This window comes from Suillus fuscotomentosus (genome assembly GCF_016647785.1).
Source record: "Suillus fuscotomentosus strain FC203 chromosome Unknown F5891scaffold_40, whole genome shotgun sequence".
Lineage (NCBI taxonomy): Eukaryota > Fungi > Basidiomycota > Agaricomycetes > Boletales > Suillaceae > Suillus > Suillus fuscotomentosus.
Window position 1 is genome coordinate 297,974 of NW_024539552.1, and position 27,454 is coordinate 325,427.

Sequence of the window (27,454 nt, forward strand, 5' to 3'; positions counted from 1 at the left end):
TGTGTTCAATGTCATTTCTTCTTCCATGCCGGTGTCAGAGTTGGGATATGCTAGGGAACTGTCAGGACCCTCCATGTCTTTGGCGGGAGTGTCTGGAAGCTTCCGATCACAGTGATCCTCTTCGGCTATGATACTGTCATTTGAATTGCATAATGGTAATGTAGATGTCACTTACTGTAGCAGCCATTGAGATATTCCTGAAAAAGCTTGGTGACAGTCTTGAATTTTCCCTTGTTAGCCGTCTGCCAATTTTGAGGCTGTGGGCGAAGATCGACACCCTTGTGCATGCTTATGAAACATGTTGAGAATAAATCGAGGGAAATTAGCATGCAACTAACCTGATTACACTAATTTTGCCTTGCTTGCGCGGTTCAGGTCCGCCAACCATCAGGGTGACATGCATGCCCAGCGCAAGTGAAATTCCAGATAGCAGGGGTCCTGCAAATGAGGCAAGTCTATTGAGTGCACTGGAAACAATTAAGTCACCATTGTTGAGCATAATATTGTGTTTGTACGTACGCTTGACGAGAAACTGGGTCAGTACGAGGAGGAGCGTCCAACATGGCCTTCCATTCCTTGATTGCCTCTTTACCTTCTGTCTGAGCAAGTACTTCGTATTTTTTGATGACTGATGGTTCTTGCTCCTCAAAAATAGTCCATGTGACACGGTCACGGAATGAGGTTTTCTCTTTTGGAGAGCAAGATGACAGTTCCCACTGTGCCTCAAATCTTTCTTTCACCATACTTTTGTAGAAATCCTTGGACCACCGCTGGTGAGCTTGTAGCATTCTGGGCTTGTGTGGTGAGACACCGGACAACTGGGAAAGAAGACGTGTCCATGGATCGTTCTTGGGTTTTGCGCTGACGCCGAGCTTGCGCACAGCTTTGGAATGGTTCTCAAACCAGTTATGTATAGTCTGTAGCGTACTAGCGTCAATTTTGTTTTGAAATGTAAGAATTGAAATAAAAACATACCTTGCTTATGGATGCAATTTTGCGCTGCTTTTGAAGGGATTCCAATGGGGTGAGCGCCTCGGAACAGTGAGATATGGGAGACACATCAGTTGGCGGTTCCTCTGAGACCTTGAGTTTCCAATGGAAATGCATGAAATAGTCATTCACAATGACGTCCAGGTAGTTGTTTGCACAGGTTCGACTTTCAGCGAGGCTGCTCGCATACTTCGGGATATGCAATGTGAGGAGTTCCAGTCGCGATCCTGTCGCCCAGCATTTTCTCAGTGTTTCTACATAGGCGTTAGCATCACCAGGCAGCTGGTCAGATCCAGCTGGTGGTATATCCACTGTTTGAGGAGGGGGGGATTTATCTGAGGGTCCGCTCGATGGCATATTCAAATCACTGTAAATGGATGGAAAATAAATATGTGGACATAGTATTATTACTCACCCCATGTGTCCCCATAGCCAATATAGAGAGAAATGCAAGTGGTACCAGTGGCGAGGCCCGGCCAGAGGAAAATAAAAATGCTGACAAATATGTATACCTGTCCTATTCATGCCTGGCGCGCGATTAGGTTTCTATCTAGGTAAATAAAATAGTGAATGCAGGGAAATATCCAGGTATCCAGTATATCTTACATGCGGATCATCGGTATGCTCATTTTGGATGGCAAGCATGAGGAACTCAAAGTCCGAACACTGGACGAGGTTGTGTAAGCTTTGCCCAAAAATGGAAATGGTAATAACTGTCAGTTTTGGAATGTCTGTCAATGGCTATTACCATACAATGATGGCCATATCTCACAACTACAGCTCTTACCGGTGTGAGGACTGCTTCAGCTTGGAAATGATGTGCACAGCATGTTGTGCGGCGTCACATCGATGATTGCCTTTGCATGTTATCAATGTTCGTGAGTGCATGCAGCTAAATGTCATGTTGTTCTTACTTACTATGTTTCAGAAATGGAATGGGTCATCATTTGAACAAAGCAGCTTAAAAGAGATAGGATTGAGAGTGCAACTGGGGCACAGTGATTTGAAATGTGTGTGTCCTGAGCGTGGACACGTGGATTTCATAGTTATACATGTGAACGGAATCCATTGCATCAACATTGATTTCTGTGGCTGTGACCAATGTGTTTCCCATCGTCAACAGCTGCTTTGTTGTGACTGGTATCCTGCGACAATCCATTTCCCACAAACTGCATGCACAAGGCATGTACTCAAATATTTTCTTGTTATGACATGGTCAAGCAAGGTCTCGGGGCATGAATTTTATACGACACTTGAGCGTTTGACAGACAATGTGGGATTGAATATTCCCAATGTGAGTCTCTTATGTACTCTGTTGTTCAACTCTCAACTAAAGTACTAACATGACCTAGAGCTGATACAGGGCCTTCATGAGGACAATCTGACAGTTCAGGCATATTAGAATGATGAAGCAAGTGGGTTGAGGAAATGTTGGAGGAGGAATCGCTTCAATGGAACCAGGCGCACTTGCAGTACAGTGTCCTGCCTGTCCGCACCCTGGAATCAATTTACCAGGAGACTGGGAACAGATAGACGTCTCCCTAAAGTGAGTTCAAGTTGTTCGCATGTCTCTTTCCATCTACTGACATTGGCAAACAAGGTTCCTGTATGCTATATTCCTAGCTCTAGATGCCAATTTTTGCCTCAAGAACTGTTTGCGGTCATCCGAAGCTGGTGATCCTGGGTTGCATACTGGTCTCGCATACTTCATGCCCAATGAGCCTTACAGGGCACATATTTTAAATAATGCTAGCCAGAATGATGTAAGATGATCTTCCTTAGTAGTCATCAGTGTCTGACATCTTAAACAGATAAGTTCATGTAGCAGTTTCAAGACACTGGCGCATGCTGAAACCAATTTTTCCAATGGCCTTCGGGCCACTGGTGTTGGGCTTTGCCTGTGTGCACGTCACAAATTTGTTCGACCTGTTGGCGTTGGGGACTTGCAGAAGGGTGAACGGTAGGCAATTAATTGATTTCACACATTGGTTGAACTCATGTCATTGAATAGATATGCAAATATAAATTACATTTTTTTCTCGACAATTATGCCGCTGTTGTTTCTTTCAGTGGTCATATCTTACGATATTGCATGCCAATGGAAGTTGAATCTCTTGAAACGTAGGTTGGCACTTCCGGAGGACATTCAAATACCTGTGGTTACTGCCGTTGCTGTGTTCCTATTTGCTGTCCCAAAGTTCCATGCACCAGCACATGAGGAGAAATGTTTGACCCCCCATTCACTCAATCTAATGCCAGGAGTGGGCTGCACGGACGGTGAAGGAATCAAACGAAATTGGACTGAGATGAATTGTGTGGCAAATAGTACAAAAGAGATGAGACCAGGTTCACGGCATGATACACTCGACGATCACTTCGGGCATCACAATTGGCGTAAACTTACTGGTCTTGGTAAGTCCTCAGTCGCCCTAGCTGGCATTCAACTAACTTCATATTAGGTCTTTCTCTTTGTAAGAAGCTGCTGCTTGCCCTCAAAGAGAACAGACGGCAGAAAGAAATGTTTGCTGAGTTTGATGCCGGAATCGATGCTCCCCAACGTGACAAGTGGCTTGCCATGATATTAGCATGGGAGTCTGATAAGGCACAAAGTAATCCTTATCTCATTCCGAACACCAGTAAGACCGATTTTGTAATCTGCCTATCAAGTATCACTGAATGTATTACAGATCTAACAGAGGCTCAAATGCGCGCTGCAATGGCAGAAGAGGAGAAAGATGCTATTGTGTCTGGCAGAGTCCTCCCACACGAGACATCACCAAGCGCTTTCATACATCTTGGGTTTTCAATTGAGGACATACAGTTAGTACATATTTACCGTGTTTTCCCAATGTCTCACCAAATTATCTAGACGACATGTGAAAAATGATGCAGAACAGACTTCATCCTTGAGCTCTGACCAAGAGAGTGATTTACACCACTGTCGTGCAGGCTTGCACAGGCAAATTTGCCGCTTCCGCAAGATCCAAAATGTTTACATGCTGGGGATCAATGAGTGGGTCGAGCAGCATAGTGTCAATCAATCCCCCCATCCAGAGGACGTTGAGCTGTGGTTGCCATCTGTGTTGAACACTCAGTCTAGATCTTCAATGTGCAGGTATGACATTGAAATCATCGAGTCAGTGCTTCTCAAAGGACAATGCAGAGATGCCCTTGACAAGATGCAAAACCTCCTATGCACCAAAACTCACTTTGTGAAACAACGGAATTTAGACATCCGCGGTCAACGGGCTAATACTCGAGCATGTGCGCTTATCGACCATATCGACGACAAAGTCCGACTGGCAGGAATCAAGTATACGAAGTCGCAAAAGGCGCTGCTCACTCTCATTGGTGAGGGAGACTGGGTAACCGAGCTCCAACTGCTCTTACCTAGACATATCGTAGGCCCTCACTGTTAGAAGCTAAGAGTATAACACGCTCAGTGTTGGAGATCAACAACTAAACATTGATAGTACCTAAGAGTATAACACGCTATGAGAGAAAATAGTATAAGACAAAGTTGGCGAGATAAGATGAAGACAGACATACCTCAGTGTTGGAGATCAACAACTGAGGTATCAGAAGACGAACGACGCGAGAATATAAACCGAAAGAATCACATGTTAAAACTAAAAAAGGAAATAGACGAGTTTACATTCCAACACACCCCCATAAACGAGACAATTTCAACGAGTGACGAGTGATAGACCGGCTTGGTGGCGAACAAACAATGGACGCGGGAGACACTTTGTAAAGATGTCGGCTGTGTTTTGATGCGTGGAAAGCCATTCAGGTAAGAACGTTCCGGCCTCGATATGTGCGCGAATGAAGTGGTAACGTAAATCGATATGTTTTGTTCGCGTGTGATTAGCGGCTTCTTTCGAAAGGGCAATGGCGCCAGCGTTATCTGCGAAGAGACGAATAGGTACAGGAAAAGGGATCTTCAGACTGTCGAAGAAGGATTGAATCCAGATTCCATCCTGGATAGCTGCAGTGAGTGCCATGTATTCGGCCTCGGTCGATGATAACGTGTGTGTAAGCTGCTTTTTCGACGAGTGTGAAATCGGACCACCATTGAAAAACCAGACATATCCACTGATCGAAACGTGGTCCTCAGGACACGATGCCCAGTCTGAGTCACTGTAGCCGTGAAGGTCTGTGCTTATGTTGACACCTCCATAGTGAACGCGCATATTGAGGGTACCGGCAAGATAACGAAGGAGATGTTTTGCCGCTGTATAGTGATGAGGCTCGGGTGATGCATTGAACTGCACAAGGCGCATGACCGCCAGCGCTATGTCGGGCCTGGTATAGAGGGCCAGATAGAGTAATTCGCCCACTAGTTTGCAATACTCTGACGCCAAGTCTTCAACATAAGGGTGAACATCAGTATCTCGTCCGAATGGAAACTTTGGGTCCATAGGTAGAACAACGGAGTTGCAGTCGAGCATACCATGCTCGTCAAGAAGGTAGGTGATGTATTCCGTCTGGTGCATCCAAAGGTCGCGAGACGTGCGGTTGCGTTCGAATTGTATACCAAGGTATTTCGTCACCGCACCCAAATCCGCGATGCCGAAATGTTCACCTATCTGCTTCTTCACCCAGTCCAGGAAGGCGCGTTGATTCGCTGCTGCCAGACCATCATCCACATGCCAGGCTATGATACAGACTGTGCGTGTCCCATTGCTGTCCACGGTATCATAGACAAAAACAGCGTAATCCGCTCCACAACGCAGGAATCCCAGACGAGTCAGCACTTCCCTCAACAACTCGTACCAATCGTATGCAGCTTGCTTCAAGCCGTAGAGAGAGGATAATAGATGACAGACCAGGCGACCACCCGATGCGTCGAAGCGCTCAAAGCCAGGCGCTTGACGCATATAGACGTCTTCCTTGAGTTTTCCCCACAGAAACGCTCGTTTTGCATCGAAACAATCAAGTTCCCAGTCCAACTTAGCTGCCAGCGCCCAAATGATATGAATCGAAGCTGGCTTGGCCACAGGCGCAAAGGTCTTGCCGAAATCGACACCCGGAATCTGTGAAAATCCGAGCCCCTTCAGTAACATTTCCCGACTTAGTCGGACAGCCAAAGGTTGAGAATCAACCCAGTTAGGCGGACCATCCAGCGTGGGCCCATGCATGACTGAGCACGGATGAGCCCACACATAATTCAGCACCCATGTTGGCGGGTGGGCCAGGTGAGATTGATAGGATGAGTGGGCCGGTTATCATGGGACACAGGTACCAGGCCTGACAGATAGGCCCAACAAGTTTTTCTTCGGCCCACACATGTCATCTCGGAAAGGTCGGCTAATTGTTTTCGGCCCAAAATAATATATACATATATGATCTCGCAGGGGCCGACGGTTGCATGCATATGATTTCGGGTCAGTAACGTCGGCCCAAGGCGATGGGCGCATTTGATCTCGGATGGGCCAGCCGATCATTTTTCGGCCTATATGATTTTGCTACAGGCCGACAGTTAGGTGCATGTATTGAATCTCGGGAGGGCCGGCCACATGTCGGCCCAAGGGAATAGGTGGGCTCATTTAAGCTCGAAAGGGCCAGCCGATCATGTTTCGCCCAATATGGTCTTGCTATGGGCCGACGGTTGAGCGTATTTCATGTCGGAAGGGCCAGCCATACATCAGGCCGAGGCAATAGGTGGGTGCATTTAATCTCAGAAGGGCCAGCATATCATGTTCCGGCCAATATAGTCTTGCTATGGGCCGACGGTTGAGCATATTTCATGTCGGAAGGGCCAGCCATACATCAGGCCGAGGCAATAGGTGGGTGCATTTAATCTCGGAAGGGCCAGCATATAATGTTCCGGCCAATATAGTCTTGCTATGGGCCGACGGTTGAGCATATTTCATGTCGGAAGGGCCAGCCATACATCAGGCCGAGGCAATAGGTGGGCGCATTTAATCTCGGAAGGGCCAGCATATCATGTTCCGGCCAATATAGTCTTGCTATGGGCCAACGGTTGAGCATATTTCATGTCGGAAGGGCCAGCCATGTGTCAGCCCAAGGCAATGGGGTGTATGATTTCGGAACAACCGGCTGACTATTTTCGGCCCAAGGAAATATAGGAAGAATGCGGTTGGCCTATAGTTATTTCGACCCAACTTGATGCAAAGGTGATCTCAGCAGGGCAGTTTCATGTGCATTTTCAGGACTGCCAGTCCGGCCCAGTGAGTTGTACGCGGCAGTATGAATGCGGATCTCGGAATGGCTGACAGTTAATCCCAGTTATTCATACTCACAGTAGAATACCCAATTAAGCTCGGAAAGACTTATGGAGTGATGTTGGGGGCAAGAAATATGTATTCAGCACCGGCAGACCTGACGGCAGGGCTCAGCGTCAGATGAATATATATAGGTGCATTATCATGTGATGTAGGATACAGGAGAATCTCGAATCTCGGAAGGTTGAAGGATGGCCTAGCTAGTTATAATTGGCCGAAGGAAATATAGATTTGATTACAGAAGGGATCACTATTGGGTTCAGGTAGTGTTGTATGGCCAGAAGATCATACAGAAGGGCCAGCTTGTTATCTTGTAGCTCAAATGAACATACCTACGATTCCCGGAGGGGTTAGGAATAACGGAACTCGATTTTGGGGCCGGATATATCTGCGATAGTTTAGGATAAGGTAACGGATAGAACACAAATCGATAAATCTGATACCGGAAGGTGTTACAAATGGGCACATCGGATGTCCAATCGGTCCGGTAGAAAATAACAGTTGGGCCGATCAGATATGGTGAGCGGCAGCTGAAAGCAGTTATTCAGGACATGAGTGTAAATCTAATTGCGTCGAGCTCGCCTCTTCCAGAGTGTGGCGGAAGGGTAGTGGATGGGGTAAACATCCTTCAACCTGTGTACTATTCGAGTGAGAACATGTTACGCATAACTATCATTCGGAGCAGGAAGTAGTGATGAACGGTTGCTGATACGGGGCCTGGTGAGTGCATGAATGGCCGAAGTGTAATATAAAGCAGGAATGGTATATACCCATTCGTAACACATTCCGGTGTATCTATGTATCTCCTGGACTCGCACAAGGTGACCAGGGAACACTCGTGTGCCATTCAATACTGTGCTTATTAAGAACTCATATCTTTCTGCGGCATGATATCCTTGACACTTTCCAGTGGCGCTTGACTTCAATATTAAAAAGGTGAGCGTTGCCAGGTGCAACAACGGTATGTAATGAAAACAAGTAAAGACAGTAATACGATTATGAGTGTCAGGATCCGATACCTATCAATCGGATATAGTTGAAAGTTCACTGCAGAGCTCAACGCATGCATCCGCATCGACCGGCAAAACTGCAGGATCCGGAGTTTCGGCGATGTGTGCAGCAGATGCAGAAGTCCTGACATGGCCATGGACACCAGTCAAAATGGATGCATCCCATGCGTGAGTCCACTGTCTACCTACCAATGGCAGAGATGTTAGGATTGTCGTCGTGATTAGCTAGCCAAGCCGGAAGGTGCACATTCCCATGGTGAGGGGGAGCATACGCAGTGGTGTCGATCCGAGGACGGTGTGCGGTCAGATCATCCATATGATCCCGAAGGGACATGGTTAAATGTCCGAGCGATGACGATGTTGCTTTCCATTCCGAATCCGAGTATATGAGTTTTCGCTCCAGTACGTCCAACCGCCGCCCAACCACCTCTTCCACCGAATCGAGTCGTTCTTCCAAATTATTGACCCTGTCATTAGTAGCGAGACCATCAAGTCGCCTGCCCAGGTCTTGAATGCTCTGCAGGATGTCCCTTGCAGTCGGCTCATATTCCGCAGGATTCACGAGTGCTACTGATTGTCCTTGGGGCTCGACGGACACGGATGAGCCCATTGTTGGGATTGGCAGAACCTCTGCTTGAGCCGGCGCGACATCCATGTACTTCGGCTCACCCGCCAAGGCCAAATCTGAAGCTGCTTAAGTTTTCTGTACCATCGATGCCACGGTAACACTCACCTTCATGTTCTACTATATCGTCCTCAACTACAGACAATGACCGATTGGGCGGCATGGGCGTCTTCCGGGACCTAGTATTAACCACCGTCTTGTTAATAACTCGGGACTTCGGAGCACGCGACTTGGAGCGTCTGGTAGGATTGGCAACTGCCTCGGCTGCCATGGCCTTGGCTTTCGCTTGCATTCTCTTCGGACACCAACTCCGTTGATTGCACATGTGACCTTCATTTCATCACAATTAGCGCAGGCAAGTCGAATGCATCCGAATTTCTTGTCCGGAAGGACAAGACAGGCCACCCCCGATTTGCTACACTTATCACACTTCTGTGGGTGGTGACGAACGGAAAACTTTGCATGTTTTAGCTAAGATTGGTATGCACAAACTCACTGGCTTACCTCTGCTGCCATGGCGATAGCAGAATCCCTACCCCATTCAACGGGCTGTCAATATCAAAGTCAGAATCGGTGGTAGGTGGAATGGAGTTAACACACCCTGGTCTCTGCATCCCAGAAACCTCTCTCATTGGCCATCTCGGTCGAATCTGAACGTTCCAGTGCCACGTTCTTATCGGAGGGAACAATAAGAATGGTGGGTCACCAGTGCCTGAGCTAGGATAACGGGACTTACCTCTATGACAGAGGCGATGTCAGTATGCTCATTCCGGTTGTCACCCGATACATGCTTGCTTCTCTTCTGACTCGACTTGCCAAACCGAGATGGAGCATTCGGTATGTTCCCCAATTTCACCTCTTCCGCGCCATTATCTTCCGCCTTCCTCTTCTTCCTGTTTCCGGCCTTTGGTGCTGTCTTAGCATTCTTTGTCCCTGGCACAAATAGGTTATATTTGGAGGGGATAGAAACTGCGGACACGGGAAGCGGGGTCAGAGGTTCCAGCGCCATTGAGGTGGGAGAAGGCGACGGCGGTGCAATTGCCTGCGAAGGACTATTGACAAAGGCCCTATCTATGGGAAGAGGAGACAAGGTGGGTGGAGGCGCTATGGCCAACGGTGCAAAATGGACGGCCGCATGAGTTCCGGATGATGTCACCGGTTCAGAATCCAAAAGAATGGGAATCTCATCTGCTGCGCGAGAGCGGTAGTTTAGCGTCTTGTTGAACCGCGGGTGACCCTTGATTCTCGGATCATTGTCTATCACGGATGTCCAATCCGGCATTGTCTGAAAAGTGCCAGCCTTTGAGCACTCTCGCACAACGGCAGCACATGACAGTAGCTGCGGGGAAAAGGATGTCGCATTCCCTCCATGAAGTTTTAAGTCTTTCGCCTACGGCGAATGTGTTAATATCGATGAGATAATGAAGTGCGAGCAAGAAAAAGTACTCACCACGCGTCTGGCAATCTCATCCGAGATTCTGAGGGCCTCTGGATAGCCAGACTCCAACAACGTGCACCGCTTGATCAGCAATTGCACGGCCGCCAGCGTAGTATCCAGCACTTCATTAGCTGTATCAGCGGGTGTCATGATGAAATTAAAAAAATAAAATGTTGTAGGTTAACGGGTGTTATGGTATAACAGAAGGAACAAAAAGTGGACTTTGAAAAACTTGCACACGGGTCGGGATTTATATTCATGAGTCGGTTGTGGCTCTTTCTGAGTGCTGTTGATGCACGACCCATGGATTTCATTATGACGTAATAGTATGCCACATCTACCATTGTTCCACTACATTGAGTTACCACAGTGGCACCGGTCGATTTGTATTGCAATCATCATCGACTCCCTTCATCGAACCAGACCATCATGACCTTCAAAAAAGTTAGGTTTCTTACTCCCGAAGAGCCATATCTTGGCGATATCGCCTCCACCTGCTCTACCTACAGCAGTGATGCCAGCGAAGACGGTCCGGTAGCGCTAGGGCGTGCTTCTGATAAGGGTCTGATCGACTGGTTGGGCTCTTATGTCCCATTGGAGTTGTGGACTCCTCCTGCATTGTCGAGGAAACCCAGGATGAAAGGAGTTGTCAGATTGGAACACTATCCGAAGTTTAAAAGTAAGAACGGCTTTGTCTCTGCCGGAATACTAACAACGGTGCAACAACAGAATACGACTTGACAAAAGAGTTTCTTACCGACCACGAAAAGCTTAATGATTTGTTCGCACAAAGGGATCAAGGTGAGTTCGTTCATTCGAGAGCAATGATTTTCACTCACCGGACAATGCATCATAGTATACGACCTTTGTTTCAACGGCCACTTCGACGAGATAGGGAGTATGCTGGCCGGTGAGTCTCCCATTAGCCCAAAGGTTCTTTCATCACTCAACAAGTGGTGCAAGACATGTATGCTATGGAATGCCGGCAAACATCCGGAAATGTTGCCCGGACTCCGTAAGTAACTTTACCCGGAGGGGAATGTTCCACCTACGCGGAGACAGCACCCAGAACAAGGTATGGCGATTCCTACGACTGCGGATGGGATGATCCTAGTTCGGCCGAGTCAGCGGAAGATCCCTACGACTGTGGGTGGGATCGTCATACGGATGATCAAGGCATCCCGCAATCATGTGGGTCGGCGGAAGATGCTTATGACTGCGGTTGGGATCATCTTATGGATGATCAAGCCATCCTGCAATCGAGTGAGTCGGCAGAAGATGCCTACTGATTGCGGATGGGATCATCCGATGGATGATCAGGCCATCCTGCAATCGGGTGAGCCGGCAGCGGATGCCTATGATTGTGGGTGGGATCATCTGATGGATGACCAGGCCATCCTGCAATCGGGTGAGCCGGCAGCGGATCCCTACGACTGTGGATGGGACAACCATATGAATGCGACAGAAGCCTCTTCAAATGTGATGGAGGAATATGTTGGCATAGTAGCATCCGAAGATGGAGGATCGGCAGGGGATGATCCGTATGACTGTGGATGGGCTGCCCCGGAAGTCAGCAGACAAACTGCCACCGGCAGTAACGCAGTGAATGCATTTGCCTCTTCCGGTGAGCAAGCAGGTAAATGCTTCCATACATGTATTGTATCATAATGCCTGATTTTCTGTAGAGCATTGGCCTGAGGTTGCTAGAAGACAATGAAACAAATGTCTTCGAGCATGCAGAACACTCTATGAGGTCTGCGATCCGAATCTTGCATGACATTCGGCCTAACAATAGTAAGTGTTCAGATTGTAGAGTGACTGCCATTGACATCTTCGGTAGTTCATCACAATGCAAATGGCATTGCAACAACTGCCGAGCATGTCCTCAACCCCATGTTGATACCGACCTCCTTTCGGGACTCAAGGCAGTATCGGGGCTCACACGGAGGCAAGAAACAGAGTGGCGGAACTGGGTGAGGACATTGCAACTGTCCACCATTTACTCAACGTCCACCGCCGCATTATGATGCAGCTGGATGTCCTGATAGCAAACTGTGCAAAGTGACCTGCCCATATAGATAATATATCATATCCCGAGAAACAAATAAATGTAGTATATATTTATATCACCATGTGTGTACATATGTATGTATGAAGGCCGAGAGGGCCAAATAACCACTCAAGTTCCCTCATGTGTAAGCAGATCATCACGATCTCGGATATATATATATGTATTACAGGAAGGAGGTGTAATGATTTCAAATAAATCAGAGGCAAACTTGGCTTGACAAACCAAGCATACCGACCGCACCATCTCGGAAGCTATGACAACGGCAATGTCGGAATTCCAACCGATGATGAAATTGTATGGTCGGCAACGTTGTGATATCCTCAAATTTATACATTTGTAAAATATACGGATATAGCGGGTACATGAAAGGGATTCATAAACATTCAGTACGATTATGTCCGGTACTGAACAAAATCAGCCTGATTGTATCTGGCAAGGTGGTACATAGCGAAGTCGGCCAAATTGTACTTTGCATACTCTGTACGGGGAGTTCGAGCATGGTTGTGCACGCTATCCCGCATAAACCAGGCCCATACAATTCTATCGCCCTCACTAACCTGGACACCGTGCCTCACAAGTCGGCCAGAATAGCTGACCATGACGCCCGGATTATAAGCTAGATCAATTCCTAAATTTGTCAGATTCATGACTGCATTGTCATAGCTTCCGATCGAAGTAAGAATGTCGAATACTTCCGGGGGGCATTTGGGATCACAATGATCCGGCGTGTCTCTGTTGCATACAACAGCGGCACTGGTATATGCCAACGCCCAATGTTGCAAACAGCGGTACATCTCATCTTGCCCTTGCTCCGCTGCCCAAAGCCCAAGTTTAACATGAGTGGACATCGAGGCCCGGTATAATTGCGGATGCATCACCCGAAGGGCAGCAGATGACAGGAGAGCCGGCCGCTGCATATCCATAATTGAAGAGAGATTGCTATCGCCTTTAAGGGTACCCGAAACTTCCAGGTATGAACCTTTTCCCGGGATCCCGAGATGGTGGGCCTTGACACTACTGTCGTTCAGGATGACGTGATTACAGCGAAACTTGTGCTCACCTCCCGCCCCTGTTGGAACCAGCAGGGAGAAATATTGATGCACCCGGGAATCAAACCAGGTTCCATGGCTGCGCGGAAGTTGGAATTGTTGGTCCGCCATTTGCTTGTCCTGCCGGTTGACTCATTTCCGGTGGTGATGCTTTTTCTCAACAAGTCCCCCATACCGACTGTGGCAATGAACATATCTCGCTTTACGTGCTTTGGTCAGTGTCATGTCATCTTTGAATGAATCTCCGCCCACCTGCAGAGACCAATTCAACGCACCCGGGAGATACCATAGAATGATCCGGTAACCAGCGTCAATCACCACCGATGGGCTATCTAAGAACATGCATTCGGCAGGAGGAAACTTTGCCAACAATGCTTCTTCACGAGCGTCATTCAACCCTGACTCCCGTTTGGCCAAGGCCTCGTTGTACCTAATGATATCGATATCCAATTTGACTACATCTGTCAGAGCAGAGTAGCAATAATCAATGCCTCAACTCACTGGGATGTTGATATGCTTCCGCCAGCACAAAGGCTAGGTGTCCGCAAGCAAGCGCAGTTTCAGGATCGAGTTCCGGAGGCGTAGGAACAAGAGGTCTCCCGGCAACATGCGCGGCGAACTGCTGCTCTACCCATTCGCTTGCTATGTCGACGGCATTCAGAGCCCAATCCCGTGGAATGAATGACGTTGTGTGCGTATGTAGATCACTCTCAGCCAGTTTTTCATGGTAGGTAGTCCAATACTCATCGGATATCATGGTGGAGGCACGGTAAGTCCTGCAAGCACAGCTAGCATCTTATACGGATAATGTCCAACCTGCAGTTGTCTTTATGATGTAAAATATCACACTCCTCAATATTATTAATAGCAAACACGAGGCATCCGGGGTATAGGAACGGCGCGTGTCATCCCAGTTGTAACATTTTCATAGATGCCGGAGATAGGCTACATAATATTTACATACAAACGAATCACTTTACTACACATAAAATTCGCTTCCGTGACTATTTACATAATGGCTCTGCGTCAGCGTACAAAGGGATGTAACTCAGGGAATGGATCTCCACGAGGGGATGTTCCTATCCGACCATTGTTGTAATCCTGCTCCAATAAGGCCACGGCCGCATGGGACGCTGCCATTGCATCACGGACCTCGTCTACCGGCTGCTCCAGCCGATTCATTGCATCACAGCTGCTCCGGTGGCCTCGAGCTTACTGACAAGGAGGTGGCCAAGGTCGAGACCGAGTCGGGCGACTTCAGTCCGGAGCACTTGAAGTTGTTGAAGCAGCGGGTCCTCACTGCGCGGGTGGATGATCGGTTCAGGCATCATCAACCCCAAGGCAGGCTGATTATTTGTGCATAACAATCAGCATCTATACTGAAGTATATTCAGGATCACTTACCCGCTGTTTGAAGTGCTCAGCCGTTAGGTCCTTCACCTCGGCTACCGAGAACCGCAGAGGCATTTGCATAGGCAAATAATGGAATGCGGCCGTCCACCAACAGTGCCGGTATCTTGGAACAACGCGATGGCCAGATATTGCATCGCCAGCATCGTCATGTGGACAGTTCCGGAAGTTCTCAAAGAGATTGACGCGATCACCTTCTGTTTGGTAGGTAGCAGCAAGCCGGAGAACATTTCTGAGATATGTCGGCATACTTGTATTGATATTCATAGCTGCGCACATGCCGACAAACGGCGTCACAAACCGCTGGAACTCCAGATTAGTCAAGCGGTCCGCACAGGATTGGAAATGAACTTACATCCACTTCCCAAATCAGGTGTTGAATAAATGAATGCCGGTAAGCGCTTGATGGGTTCTGCTTTGTCATCTGGGCGATATGGATCGCAGTGAATCTGGAGGTGGCGTATTCGAACACATGGGCTGCATCCCAAATGGACAACGCGCCGACGCGAGACTCGGAGAGTGCAGGAATCTGGTCGGTCATGATTTCTGATATGATAACAACAGTAGGGAGATACAACCGGGCCTGACCTCCTGGTTTATATGTGTTGTCGGAGATTCAAAATCCACATCCGGTAATGTAATTCACAATGAACAATTTCCATTGTTCAAATGATTGTGCCCGGACCGGTAGATCTAATGCATCCTGAATGACATATATTATTTATGCTACGATCAACTAATAATACTATACATTCAACAATCAAGCATTTATCGTGAACTTTGGATTTGCCTTTAGAAAACTTGCACGTGCATGTTCGGCCAAGTCGTGGTACATGTGGGCCTGCCGAATTGCATAACATTTGTGCCCTTCTGGGAGTGGATCGCCGTTGTGGGTGATGCGTGATAACCATGAGCGTGCCTTGTGCAGGAAGAACTGCACAGTCCAACCCATTTCATGGCCAACCAGTAGCAGTTCTTCCGACCACCGATCACGCAATGCTTTCGTGCGAAGCCAATGAACCCTGTAAACTGTGCCCTGTCATTGATGGGTTAACATAATAAGTGAACCGTTACAGACATTCATTCATCCAATCGCTGCTGACAGAATCTCCCTGAACATCAAGAGACCAGAACCACGGAAGCGTGGAGTTTCTTTGTCCCCGAGCATTGGGATCGGCTACAGCGGCAGTAGCTTTGAGATGACTTCTCTCCATCCGGAGATATTTCTCTAAGAGGTTGTGAGCTTGTAGATTGCCGAGTTGCGCCCGGCATTTCGAATAAATCATTGTTTGCTGTCTGATGACCCTTTCCACCGAATGTACCTGAGTCCACGCCCTGGTTGACTTTGCCTGGGATTTGGCCGGACGAACTGTGGTGCGGAAGAGCACAGCCTTATCAGCTAGCAGAACTCGGATTGCTTGCAGGGTGTCATTGGCCTGCCCTTCCCGAAGTGCAACTTCCTGACCCACAAGGTGGATGACGCCCAGCTCAGTACACCTTTTGATGCCAATATTCGATGGGAGAGGTATAACCACCTTCTCGGGACGGAAGAAATTGCATTGAGGGACATGGTCGGAATCATGGTCACTCTCGGTAAACACGTCTCCTTCGCCCTCTGAGTCATCTATAAATTCAACCTCGAGATCTCTGATATCGTCATCCAGATCAAAGTCTTCTCCGAAATGATTGACTGCCATGGTTGTAAATTCATCTATCCTACTTTGCAGCTTTGTACGACGTCTCACTATCTCCAGGTGCTGCGTTTCGGTGGAGTGTTTTCCCAACCTCCGGATGTCGATCAAGAGAGATATTTGCAGCTCTTCTATAGTGATACCGGATGCGATCCACGTAGCAGCACCGCGTTTTGCGTGCCCTCCTCCGTTACCGGTCCGAGAAGACAGTAAAGCCAACTCTTGCTGTTTCCTGGTCGGTGCTATGAACATTTGATCACTGATGGTGCAGATCGGACGTATATCGGCCGTGACTCACCCTTTTGCAGCTGGACGTCGAATATGTCCATTGCCGATGGATCCGTGCTTCGATGCAATTGTGCTTCTCGATCTTGTTCCACCCAAGCTTCGACCATGGCAGAATCCGCGGTTTCATTCAGCTTCTCAAATGCCGTCATGCTTTCGGACACTCCCTTCACTGCTTCTCGATATTTCCGACATAGGAAACCACCTGGAGAGCATTAGTATTAGATATGTAAGGAAGAATATATCTCAACTCATTCTGATCATTTTCATAAAATTTGAGTCGTTCATTTGGTAGTCAAGACATTCCTGTCGATGGGGAGTGGACATCCCTCTCGCAGAGGGAGATATGATATTCAGGGGCGCCCACAATGTCTCCATGATCTCCCCGTCGATCCTGGCTGCCCCTGTGATGAAGGTGGATGCATACCGGACATAGCATTTGTCCTGATGACCATGGACATGCCAAAGTCCTATTCCCGGAACTATCTCCATACCGGCCGGAATGCTCAAGTGTGAACTGTCATTTACCCTGCGCCGCAAAAATTTGTTATATTGGCAATTAACGTCATAAAATGTCAAAGCTCGACTGAGTCCATCGGTATTATGGCTCAAAGCGTGACATAGAGCGTAGTCCATGTTCATGTGTCTAATCTCCGATGTGAGGTTTTATGATAATGAGTGACATGCGTGATCTTACCTTTCGCCTTTCTGAAAATCGACAATAGAATGGGGGACGAAACAGCCATGTCGAGCACATGCGCAACCACCTATTCCTGTAGCTTCCAGTTTGTGTCGGGAAGCATTTGCTTGATTTACAGCCCGATGGTTGTTACATTCCGACATGTGCGCATTTTCTTTGGCACCAGCAAGATGCATCTTGTATTGTTCTCTGGTCACCATGAAACACCTTCCATCGGTCAACCATACTTCATCTTCCGGACGAGTAGGATGGAGATGTTCTGCTTTAAAATTACCATCCATCACTAGTGATCTGGCGTATATCCAATCCGGATGGTTGCTGTCTCTTTCGGCCAGCTGTGGTGCATTGATACCGGGTTGCGGACAGGTGGGGCAAAATAGGGCAAGTTCACCTGGATCCGGAAGTCTTCTCTCGTGAGCAAAGCCGTTCCATTTCAGAAGTTTCAGTTGACGCCATTGCCTTCCAACCCGCATTAATTCCCTATACCGGTCCTGTCCGGAGGTCAGTTAATACGATGATGACCAACCGGCACCTCAGACATACAGGGACTAGATGCGGAAATGTGCTAGATGTCATTCGCCTTAATTTAGAGTAGTAATTCATAGCAGACGTCCCGCATTCAAGTTGTCGAGGAGAAAACTATCCAGTACAGAAAACGTGAATGCCGATTTGGGCCGACTGAATGATGCCGGAAACATGCCCATTGCAAACAGCTGCCTGTCCGGGGAAGCGGCATTTGGGCATTTACAATACCTGATGAGGAGCGAATGGACTCCGGATTTGTCAATAACTGTTGTGCATTCTTTTGCATGTAGAAATGGCAGCTCCGGTATTGCTGAGTAGTCAGAGGACAGTTCGCAAGTGGGCTCTTCTAAGTCCTCCCATTCATGGATATCCTTGAGACACGGACACGGAAGCCCACTATGCCCCAGATGAAATTCCATATCGATCTTCGTCAATGATGTCGCTTCGAAAAAGCTCCCGTTCCATTTGCTTATTTTGTGAAATGGCAATCGTCTATGCTCATCTTGACAGCATTTGATGCAAAACATGGGATCACCGAGGCAATCGTGGCACCGGTACACCACCGAATCTGCATTGCATAACGAACAACACTTGTTCGAAGGCGGAGCCTCCCGTTCTAGAAGGACTCGAAGGTAATCGTCCTTCCGAGCCATCCATTCCTGGAGATAATCATTTGGGCTCTGAGATCCTGGTCAGCTTTGAACGGGTGAAGAACGCAGAGTATCATACCTTGGTCTTTTTTTTCGCTAACAACACGTTAAGCGAACCAATAGGGCCATGATCACTCCAGTCTGCATTATGGAAAGTGAAGTCGGGTGTGTACTGAGGGAGCGTCGTACTGGAGCTTTGTTTTGTGGGAGACTTTGTTGGAGATGACTGTGCGGATTGACTTGGCTGGTGTCGTTTCACCGGACACCATTTGCCTTTCCGGCCCCGACTGGTCTTTTTTACTTTCCATTCGACCAGCTGAACTGTTCTGGGAGGACTCAATATCCTTACCCTAGATTTACCCATGAACGTGGTATGAAGTTGTGTGAAATATAGGACAGTAGAATTACAGCAGCAACCTCTGCTCGCTTAATAGCCGAAATGAAGGGAGGGCACATAAACGCTCTTATTACAAACATTTAACAAACACACACTCACCATCACACCCCAGTACATCCTATCACTATCCTCTGTAGTATATAATGTCTGATCACGACTCTGGCTCTGAATCTGAATCTAACAAACAGCCTGCGTTAAATGAAGATGAGGTCGCTATCCTGCAGTCCTACATTGAGCAATGGGACTCGGCTGAGGTATCGGACCGCAACAAGGTCTTGAAAGCAGCTGCAACCGAGGCTCGGACAAAGGCTCCAGTGATGGGTATACGACTGCTGAAAGATCGCAAAGCGGTGAGTATTGTATCATTTTCAGCACCAAATAAGCTTTGATGTTCGGTAGGTCTACGAGACATGGTTCCGAAACCAAGGAATGAAGAAGAAGCCGGCTAAACCCCCTATCAAGATGGGGCAGAGATGGACCGAAAGAAGTGTTATAGACACCCTCCGGAAGAAAGAACTATTAAAAACAATACAAGACGAGACTGGAGCTAAGCCAGGGACGAAAGAAATGATCAACCATTACACCAAGCAGCTCAACCTCCTCATTGCATCCTTGTCCCCAGAAGAACTCAAAGAAGCCAAAGAGACGGCTGATATATGGAACCGTCAGGGTGTTCCGGACGACGTCAAGTCCGACATTGCCAGGAAAAAAAGTGATGACATGATTCATCATTTCGCAACCGAGATGTGGAACCGGGCGGGAATGAGGGTCTTTGTTGTGTCAGCTTGGAAAAATGAAGAGGGTAAGATTCATGTGGCCGGGTGAGTGATCCGATGGATGCAATCAGTAGCTTCTCACATTTCCGGCAGTCACGACTATAACAATGAATATGGTGGTGCCGACTCTTTCATGAAGACTCGCAAATGGGATGCCATCCTCCCGGAATGGGATTCATATGCAGAGAGCGCATTTGGTAGAGTCCTAAACCGGCTTCTGTGTAGCGGAGACTGACGAAAATTAGATGGTAACTTGGATGGCGATGCAGTTGCAACTCGCAAAAAAGGTCGACAGGACAAGACTTACATCCTTGATGTTGGAGACGACGGATATCCCGTGCTCCCTGCATGTGATTCTATGGATCTGGACACAAAGAAAGCAGTCGTGCGCGCATTTTTGACTTGGCATTACAGTAGGTCGCTGTTTGCCTCTCGGAAGTAATCTCACTGTTAAAAAGGAAAATGTTGTGGGGATCCAAAAATTTCAATCCCATGGAAGTATGTCATTCCTAGATGCGGCGAGATCATTCCAACAGAGTGCCTTCCGGAAGGACACAATCTCGCGGAGCCTTCAAAGTTAAGGCAGATCCATGCCACGGAACTGCTACAGTTCTGGTATAACCGACAGGAAGAGGGCGAAGAGCGCAGTATTGGAATTTATCGGTTGGTGGGACAATGATAAAGAGGATATGGTGCTAGCTGCAGACATGGAAGTACCAGTGACAACAGCGAGAAAGAATAAGAGAAAGCTCAAGGAGATGTCAGATCCGCCAAGGAAGCAGGCACGTCCACGGCAGCAGTCTCCAGCAGGACGATCGCAATCCGGTATCAATGCGAAGACAAAAAGGGCTGGACAAGAGCCGGAAACGAACATCCGACATGGAACCGCCGCTTCAGGTCGTGCACAAAAGAATCATAAGGTGAAGAGGCCATCAAACAAAGAATCTGACGACGCACAAACAATCAGCGACGAGTCCCTTGCTGAACAATCCAATGGATCGGAGGATGATATTCCTAGTGGCCAAACGGCGATTGTGCCAAAACGCCTTAGAGGTCGTCCAGTCCTGATCCGCGGTAGCAACGACTCCGACAGCGAGGTTGAGGAAAATATTCGTGAAAAGTCTGTTGAACCCGCACGAGGCAAAAAGGGTGCATTTCCGATCCAGGCCGCTGCTATTGATATGAGATCATCAAAGAAGGGTGCAGCGGTTGAGAAGCCAAGAGACGGCCCTCCGAAGCATGTGCAAAAGGGCCCTGACCCTGACCGTTCGGCATCCGCCGTGACACGCAAAGCCATTGCACCAAGGCAGCGGATGGCAGATCTACCAACGGAAGCCGGTAGATCGTCTCGTGAGCGCAAAGATGCTGTGGTCGGCGCAAAAGCTCGAGGGCAGAAAAGGACTGCCGAAGAATGTTTGGAAGGATCTCCTGCTAAACGGAAAAGATGTCAAGGAGTTCAACAGGATAAAGTGGCTTCAATAGAGGCTAAGGAGAAGCCAAGGAAGAAACGGGTTGAAGAAGCTACCGATGGGTCACCCTCCAAACGGACGAGGAGTAAGACTTCACAACTTGCTGCAGGCAAGCGCTCCCGGAAGCCGAACTCTCGGTACAACGATTATGTGAAGCCCTAAGGCATTTCGGAGTGTTATGACACCCGCGCCTTAGATGGTCGAGTTCTTTGTATGTCCGGCCCCCTTGTATTGCTCACTAGCTCATTTTACACCAACATTGAAAGTTATTTGGACTAATTATATACTGCAATTGAGTCAATGCATGCGAGGCTGCCGCTGCTCTATACCGGTGATCATGGCATCTAGTGGGTCCATTATCCGGCGGTGAATGTTGAGCAAACGGTGAATATTAATGACATCTGCACCGAGTTCGGTCACCCGATCTTTGGCATCTGCGTATGCACCAAACAAACTTCGATTTGCCATGAATGTGATTGCCGGCCGAGGGTCAGGCACACGTGCGACCGCTGGTGTGACAATGCTGTGTATATATTGATCGACTGCCTCACGTGTAGGTCAGGCGTGATGGAGCTGCAAGATCAACATACTCACAGTCATTATGTCCTATGCTATTTAGTCGTTGGATAGCTCGACGCATGGACTCTTCGGCCTCCTCAAACACATTGGGATCGGCTGGTGAAGAGGACCGCCCTGTATATATCGGACATTAGCAAAGAATGCAGCAAGTCACATATGACTTACTTGAGGTGGCAGGTAAAGATGTAAGGTCTATAACTTCTCTCCCCTCTGGCGATGTCAGGTCAATGACATCAATTTCCTCTCTCATCTCAGACACTTCCGGTTGCTCCTTGATAGTTGTGTTATCCATTGGATCGTCCCACCCACAATCGTAAAGATCCTCGGTGCTGTCCTTTTGAATGTCCGGAAGTGTGTTTTCCATATCAACGTCATCCACTTTGAATGAATTTATTGAATCCGACCTAGACCGATCAGGTGGGAACAATGTGCCGATTTGCACTATAGTCCCCATGTTCATCGGAAGGATCCTGAAATATCTCGGCAGTTGTGGATCATCGCAAAGTCCTGCCGCCCGCATCCATATGTATCATCGGTGCTATCTCCCGTTGTTGTTGTTTTTTCTGGCAACGAAGCATCATCCTCCCATCGCAGTCGTAAGGATCGGCCGTCGATGACTTTGAGAGAGCCGTCTCCTGGACAACCAGATCATCCCACCCGGACTCGTATGAACGATTTCCCGCATGTCTCAGTTGACTAACATTGTCAATAGAGTGTGACAAATGAGCCTGTATCATCCGTTGAATCACGGCCTTCCTGGCAGGAAGGTTGATTTATACCTTCATCCTGGCTTGGATTCAATCCTGTGAACCTGTCAGTTGGGATTGAAACAACAAAATGCCCACTAACTTTCTTCCGATGAGACATTCATTGCTGAGGCTTCGGTATCTACACTATCCTCCCATCCGCAATCGTATGGGTCTGCAGCGGCAGACTCATTTAGCGATACCGCCCTGTTCACCATCGGATCATCCCATTCGGACTGGTATACATCATCTGCGGGTATAGGTTCCTGCAAAACTTCATTTCTCATCGGATTTGACAATGCAGCCCAGTCTGCTTTGCGGTTGAGTAATCAAATGTTGGCTGCCAAGATAGTACTCGCCTTCCTCCGGTTCATCATTATCTGATCCTATAACCTGGTTAGTAGAAGTGTGAAGAAGTACATAACCGACAAACTTTCTCCCGGCATTATGACTTCATTCGGAGCTGCAGTTTGGTCCTCCCATCCACAATCATAAGGATCAGGCATCGATAACTGATTTGAGGGTGCAATAGCACCATCCCATCTGCAATCATAGGGATCATCGATGAGAGTCATGGAATCCGGCACTGGATCCATGGGATGCGGTGATGTCTGTGAATTTGGCATACATTCTATTTCATCAACACAAGTTAGCGTATTCCTGGCAGCCAGGTTGTGCCAACCTTCGGATATTGCATTTCCTAATCATATTAATATGGTCTATTCTCATGAGTTATTGAACAAACGCACCATCTCCAGGCTTCGCAGCTTCTTCCGGCGCTGTGGTGCCATCCTCCCATCTGCAATCGTATGAATCGGGTGCGGAAAACTCGTGAACGGCAGCAGCTCCATCGACAGTCGGATCGTCCCATCCGCAATCATAAGGATCTTGGAGAATTGTTGAATCCATCACCGGACTGATGGTGTTTGGTGATGTCTGCGATTTAGCTGAATCTTCCGATTGATCAACATAAGTTCGCTTGATCCTGGCTGCCAGCGTGCTAACCTTCCGATGTTGCACCTCCTAATTCTATTCATAAGTTCAGTCACTGGAAAATCCAGTTTGTGCAGATAACTGACCGACAGGACCTTCGATTGTTCGGGAATGTTGGCCTCTTAAAAAGTTTGGGGTCCGAAGCAATTCAGTTACATACATGTCTAATTCAATTTGTTAGATAAATGGATGAGGCATTTTCCACGCTCACCGGACAGCATGCTTGTGACTTCATCAAAGTCACCGTTGAAACAAAGTTCGTATTCTGCGGACCAGGTTTGTTCAACCACGCCAGCAATCCAGCAAACGACTTACTTTTCTCTTTCTTTCCCATGGAATCACTTCGATATTCATAATAATGGGGAAGCTCGGCACGGAACTTATATACTTTAATGGGGATGTTTTCAGAATACCGGGCCGAATAGGGGTTATGTTGAACTTGCATTTATACACCGGATATGATTCCAGTCCGATGATTCCTTGAAATGTCGGAATGCTCTCCGATTTGGGGGGAATCCATGACTCTAAAGGGACATAGGTGCCCCACCAATCGATCGGATCCTCCTCCAATGCGCGGCGGTCCTGTACCGGGAGTCAGTAGGTGTAGAACACCGATATTGAGACTCGGTAGAATCGATGCTGGAGAGTTTGTCATCAGCATATGAGGACACTTCGTCGCCAGGATTTGACATAGTTGGAGTGGCACAACGAACATGTAGCTCAGACATGATCATATGTGTGAAAATGAAGTCGGAGAACATCATAATAAATATGCGCCAAGATATACTGTGATATGTACGGCAATTGAGTACATGGGACAATGATCGATAACAACCTTCTATTACGTGATAATTACATTAAATCGGTCCAGACACCCGTGCTTCTATGTAGGCCACGCGTTTCTCGGAAACACCCACCACCGACATATTGGTATAGATCCCGATATGGGTAAAATTTCTCTGAGTCATTCCTTTTTCTCTTCCCCAGAGAGTTGCGCTGTTATCAACTCACCAACATTTTGCATCTAGTGCTATGACACCTTCCGAAGCAGACGCTGCTCTGAATGACACATTAGAGGATGTGCAATCGCTTATAAAGCGATGTATGAAGTTGAAGGAGGGCGATTCAGCGGTGGGGTTGGCATTATCGGATGAGATCGCTAGACGTGTGGTACGTCCGCTGCCGTTTATGTGGTGTTAATGTTGGTACTAACACAATTGGTTACAGGCAAAAGACTTAAAACTCTACTGCAGGCCACGCGACATCATTCTCCCCCCAGCTGCTGTCATGTGCGGCGGTCGTATGGCAGTATTCCAAGGCTGGCGTCTTTCAAGCATTGCCGGACTGGACAACCGTCGTCGACGATGATCCGCTGCATCAAGCATCATCCAAGATTCCACAAGACGGTAAATTATCGTCATGTCACTAGTTTTGGGGTCACGGAACCCGTTGCTTCCGGTTTGACGGATGCGCAAGCTACCTCCTCAACACTGCCCTTCGGTGCCACTCCGGAGGGCAGATCGATAGCTCACGTTCAAGACCCTGCCCTCACAAAGGATATCTTGAGCCCGGCCATACATGCACATGCATCTACCCCTGGCAGCCTTGTTTGACCAGGTCCCGCCGACTCCTCCGCGAACAGTAACGGCACCTTTGGAACCGCTGACTCCTATGTACCCTTCCACCGCAGCTGCGCCAAGCAAGGACGATCCTAGTGTGACGGGAAACATGAAGACACAAACGAAGACCGTTCGACAACCGGCCAAGCGGAAGAACATACAAGCGGAAGACGATGCCACAAATGAAACTTACGGGACGCGTAGACCAGCACCACGCCCATTATCCCGGCAATCTGCTCCGAAAAGGAAGAAGAAGTTCATGTCGGATGATGATGAGAACCACCCGACCGGAAGCATACTCGTCACCCGGAAGGTGCTACATCCTTCTTTTGCTGTTTGTACTTCTGACTTTAGCATGAATGTTGCAGCACAAATCGTTGGCATCGACGGCAAATGCAGTTGCAGGACCGGTCAATCCAACGCCCTCGGACACGGTCGATAAAGGTTTCTGGGATGCAGACACCCTGGGTAGGTCGTCATCTACTCGGTGATTTCATTTTAATGCTTATTTCTCTAGCCTACTGGATGGGGTCGTGATTCCACCATTGCAACGGCGGCGGAGGTGGGTTCTTGATACTCTGGATGCTAATATCAGGTGATGTATGTCGTCCCAGTATTCCGTTCGCTATCACCCCCGAAAGTGTGACAAATGTGTCAAATTGGATGTACCTTGTATTGTACTGCCGGACAAGAAACATGGGTTCACGCGACTTGCCTGTGCCAACTGCGATGAAATGAAGATAACCTGCGCAATTGACGGCGTTGGCGTCCGGGAGAGGTTGCAAGCAAAGTTGAAGGGAGATGAAGCGCTTCCTCCCAAACATACTCAAATCCGCACCCCCAAATCGCGCCCCACCAAAACTCAAGCTAAAGCTGCCACCACAAAAAGAAAGAAAAAACCTGCTCGTGTATTCACCCATGCCGGACAAAAGGATGTTCCGTTGGATTTATCGGGCGGTAAGCACATCTATAGCACGCTTCGGGCTAGCGAAAATCAATCAAATTTCAGACTCACATGCGGACCAACCGATGGAGGGTGTGACTCCACATCCGGATCCACTGGCATCCCCGGCCATGCAGCCTTTGGAGACAGTGTTACCCCCAGCAACGGCCCAACCGATCACCGATCCTACGGTTGGGTCAGGCAGACTCAGACATCAGCCCGAGCCCGAGCCAACTGCCAGAGATATACTGCATAGTATACATGACCTCGGTAGACGGTTTGATCTCCTTGCCACAAACGAACGGGTGGACGCGTTAGACACAAGGTTAGGTGTGATGGAGGAGAGATTAGATGTGAGGTTGACCGTGCTGGAGAAACGTTTAAGCGCTTCGAATCAGCATTGGACTGCGACATCATCATCTCTGGGCAATTTGGCCATGGCTCTTCGGAAGCACAAAGACGATCGGATGATACACCGTCCTCGTGAGAGCATAGCCGGAGACTCACAATCGCAGCAACATAAGGCCATATATCCATTGTGGTCACTCCACAATACCGGCAGCGGTGATGAGGAGGCTGCCTCGCAAATTGCGAGGCAGCCCCCTGGTGTCAACAGCAGACGGCTAGATAATGCCAGGAGATCTGTATCTACAGCTGTACCCGGAACATCACTTCCGTTCGCCTCCTCTCCTTTATCCTCCCGATTCTCTAGCGCCCCTCCCGGCACATCCGGCGAGTAGATCGTTGGCACATCCGGCTGCGCATTTCATGACTAAAGGAGCCTAATGCTGTACTTGTATTTGTCTTGTATTTCTATAAGATAGCAGTGAGGAGATGTATGAAGGTTTGCAATAGATGAATCAGATGTTCCACTACATTGAAAGTTTGCTTTGTCGGGAATGTTTGGCATACAATAGCCTACTTTCAAGACGATTCTGCTGAACGATATGTTTATTGATGCATCATATGGCAAACATATGATCAAAGGGGTGCTTCCGGGATGGGCCAGCTGGTGTCACGGATGTTGTTTTCGGCCCAAGAAGTCGCGTTTTGTGTCGTCGGGTGGGCAAGACAAGACAAAATTCGGTTGTGGCGGCTGTGTATGAATGTATTAATCATGGAAATCTGCCCAGGCAGATGGGCTGCGCAACAGGGACCCGTGGGGAGCGGGCCAGCTCATCGCTCCTCTAGGGTTACGGATGAGCTTAGCTAGTTATTTTTGGGCCCATCAGCATATGCT

At 48.2% G+C, this 27,454-nt stretch overlaps 11 protein-coding genes across 11 annotated transcripts; 4 read left to right on the forward strand and 7 right to left on the reverse strand.

Moving 5' to 3' along the window:
- Nucleotides 1-167: 167 nt before the first annotated feature.
- F5891DRAFT_955634 (uncharacterized protein) lies at nucleotides 168-1,347 on the reverse strand (the record flags this gene model as incomplete). The annotated part of the gene is made up of 5 exons (XM_041375347.1): nucleotides 168-288; nucleotides 339-467; nucleotides 520-610; nucleotides 668-917; nucleotides 976-1,347. 5 exons carry the CDS (start codon nucleotides 1,345-1,347, stop codon nucleotides 168-170), a joined length of 963 nt encoding a protein of 320 aa, XP_041223912.1.
- Nucleotides 1,348-1,909: 562 nt separating this feature from the next.
- On the forward strand, nucleotides 1,910-3,449 carry F5891DRAFT_1129535 (uncharacterized protein; the record flags this gene model as incomplete). Its single annotated transcript, XM_041364406.1, has 6 exons — nucleotides 1,910-2,284; nucleotides 2,379-2,409; nucleotides 2,431-2,536; nucleotides 2,591-2,753; nucleotides 2,802-2,950; nucleotides 3,002-3,449. 6 exons carry the CDS (start codon nucleotides 1,910-1,912, stop codon nucleotides 3,447-3,449), a joined length of 1,272 nt encoding a protein of 423 aa, XP_041223913.1.
- Nucleotides 3,450-8,260: 4,811 nt separating this feature from the next.
- On the reverse strand, nucleotides 8,261-10,461 carry F5891DRAFT_1191012 (uncharacterized protein; the record flags this gene model as incomplete). The annotated part of the gene is made up of 7 exons (XM_041367397.1): nucleotides 8,261-8,372; nucleotides 8,434-8,932; nucleotides 8,982-9,168; nucleotides 9,378-9,422; nucleotides 9,474-9,545; nucleotides 9,610-10,263; nucleotides 10,324-10,461. The coding sequence occupies 7 exons, from the start codon at nucleotides 10,459-10,461 to the stop codon at nucleotides 8,261-8,263; spliced, it is 1,707 nt and encodes a 568-aa protein (XP_041223914.1).
- A 279-nt stretch (nucleotides 10,462-10,740) lies between these two features.
- On the forward strand, nucleotides 10,741-12,288 carry F5891DRAFT_1191013 (uncharacterized protein; the record flags this gene model as incomplete). The annotated part of the gene is made up of 6 exons (XM_041367398.1): nucleotides 10,741-10,990; nucleotides 11,041-11,112; nucleotides 11,168-11,326; nucleotides 11,381-11,947; nucleotides 12,019-12,105; nucleotides 12,152-12,288. The coding sequence occupies 6 exons, from the start codon at nucleotides 10,741-10,743 to the stop codon at nucleotides 12,286-12,288; spliced, it is 1,272 nt and encodes a 423-aa protein (XP_041223915.1).
- Nucleotides 12,289-12,774: 486 nt separating this feature from the next.
- Nucleotides 12,775-14,188, reverse strand: F5891DRAFT_981978 (uncharacterized protein; the record flags this gene model as incomplete). Its single annotated transcript, XM_041377173.1, has 4 exons — nucleotides 12,775-13,389; nucleotides 13,443-13,609; nucleotides 13,707-13,892; nucleotides 13,933-14,188. 4 exons carry the CDS (start codon nucleotides 14,186-14,188, stop codon nucleotides 12,775-12,777), a joined length of 1,224 nt encoding a protein of 407 aa, XP_041223916.1.
- A 104-nt stretch (nucleotides 14,189-14,292) lies between these two features.
- F5891DRAFT_981979 (uncharacterized protein) lies at nucleotides 14,293-15,382 on the reverse strand (the record flags this gene model as incomplete). Its single annotated transcript, XM_041377174.1, has 5 exons — nucleotides 14,293-14,376; nucleotides 14,467-14,595; nucleotides 14,652-14,777; nucleotides 14,836-15,144; nucleotides 15,197-15,382. 5 exons carry the CDS (start codon nucleotides 15,380-15,382, stop codon nucleotides 14,293-14,295), a joined length of 834 nt encoding a protein of 277 aa, XP_041223917.1.
- A 219-nt stretch (nucleotides 15,383-15,601) lies between these two features.
- Nucleotides 15,602-15,871, reverse strand: F5891DRAFT_955703 (uncharacterized protein; the record flags this gene model as incomplete). Its single annotated transcript, XM_041375351.1, has 1 exon — nucleotides 15,602-15,871. A coding segment is annotated over one exon (270 nt), but the record flags the coding sequence as incomplete, so codon positions are not given.
- Nucleotides 15,872-15,911: 40 nt separating this feature from the next.
- Nucleotides 15,912-18,569, reverse strand: F5891DRAFT_1129539 (uncharacterized protein; the record flags this gene model as incomplete). The annotated part of the gene is made up of 6 exons (XM_041364408.1): nucleotides 15,912-16,774; nucleotides 16,831-17,022; nucleotides 17,069-17,403; nucleotides 17,515-18,008; nucleotides 18,061-18,097; nucleotides 18,175-18,569. The coding sequence occupies 6 exons, from the start codon at nucleotides 18,567-18,569 to the stop codon at nucleotides 15,912-15,914; spliced, it is 2,316 nt and encodes a 771-aa protein (XP_041223919.1).
- A 663-nt stretch (nucleotides 18,570-19,232) lies between these two features.
- F5891DRAFT_1191017 (uncharacterized protein) lies at nucleotides 19,233-21,496 on the forward strand (the record flags this gene model as incomplete). Its single annotated transcript, XM_041367399.1, has 6 exons — nucleotides 19,233-19,439; nucleotides 19,489-19,910; nucleotides 19,959-20,062; nucleotides 20,111-20,278; nucleotides 20,324-20,441; nucleotides 20,494-21,496. 6 exons carry the CDS (start codon nucleotides 19,233-19,235, stop codon nucleotides 21,494-21,496), a joined length of 2,022 nt encoding a protein of 673 aa, XP_041223920.1.
- A 135-nt stretch (nucleotides 21,497-21,631) lies between these two features.
- On the reverse strand, nucleotides 21,632-23,986 carry F5891DRAFT_981982 (uncharacterized protein; the record flags this gene model as incomplete). Its single annotated transcript, XM_041377175.1, has 12 exons — nucleotides 21,632-21,857; nucleotides 21,886-21,907; nucleotides 21,929-22,027; nucleotides 22,079-22,420; nucleotides 22,693-22,716; nucleotides 22,763-22,969; nucleotides 23,093-23,359; nucleotides 23,409-23,606; nucleotides 23,665-23,688; nucleotides 23,739-23,816; nucleotides 23,864-23,917; nucleotides 23,968-23,986. 12 exons carry the CDS (start codon nucleotides 23,984-23,986, stop codon nucleotides 21,632-21,634), a joined length of 1,560 nt encoding a protein of 519 aa, XP_041223921.1.
- Nucleotides 23,987-24,684: 698 nt separating this feature from the next.
- Nucleotides 24,685-26,954, forward strand: F5891DRAFT_981983 (uncharacterized protein; the record flags this gene model as incomplete). Its single annotated transcript, XM_041377176.1, has 8 exons — nucleotides 24,685-24,822; nucleotides 24,932-25,058; nucleotides 25,256-25,584; nucleotides 25,640-25,758; nucleotides 25,789-25,833; nucleotides 25,886-25,943; nucleotides 25,964-26,228; nucleotides 26,281-26,954. The coding sequence occupies 8 exons, from the start codon at nucleotides 24,685-24,687 to the stop codon at nucleotides 26,952-26,954; spliced, it is 1,755 nt and encodes a 584-aa protein (XP_041223922.1).
- Between the last annotated feature and the right edge of the window lie 500 nt (nucleotides 26,955-27,454).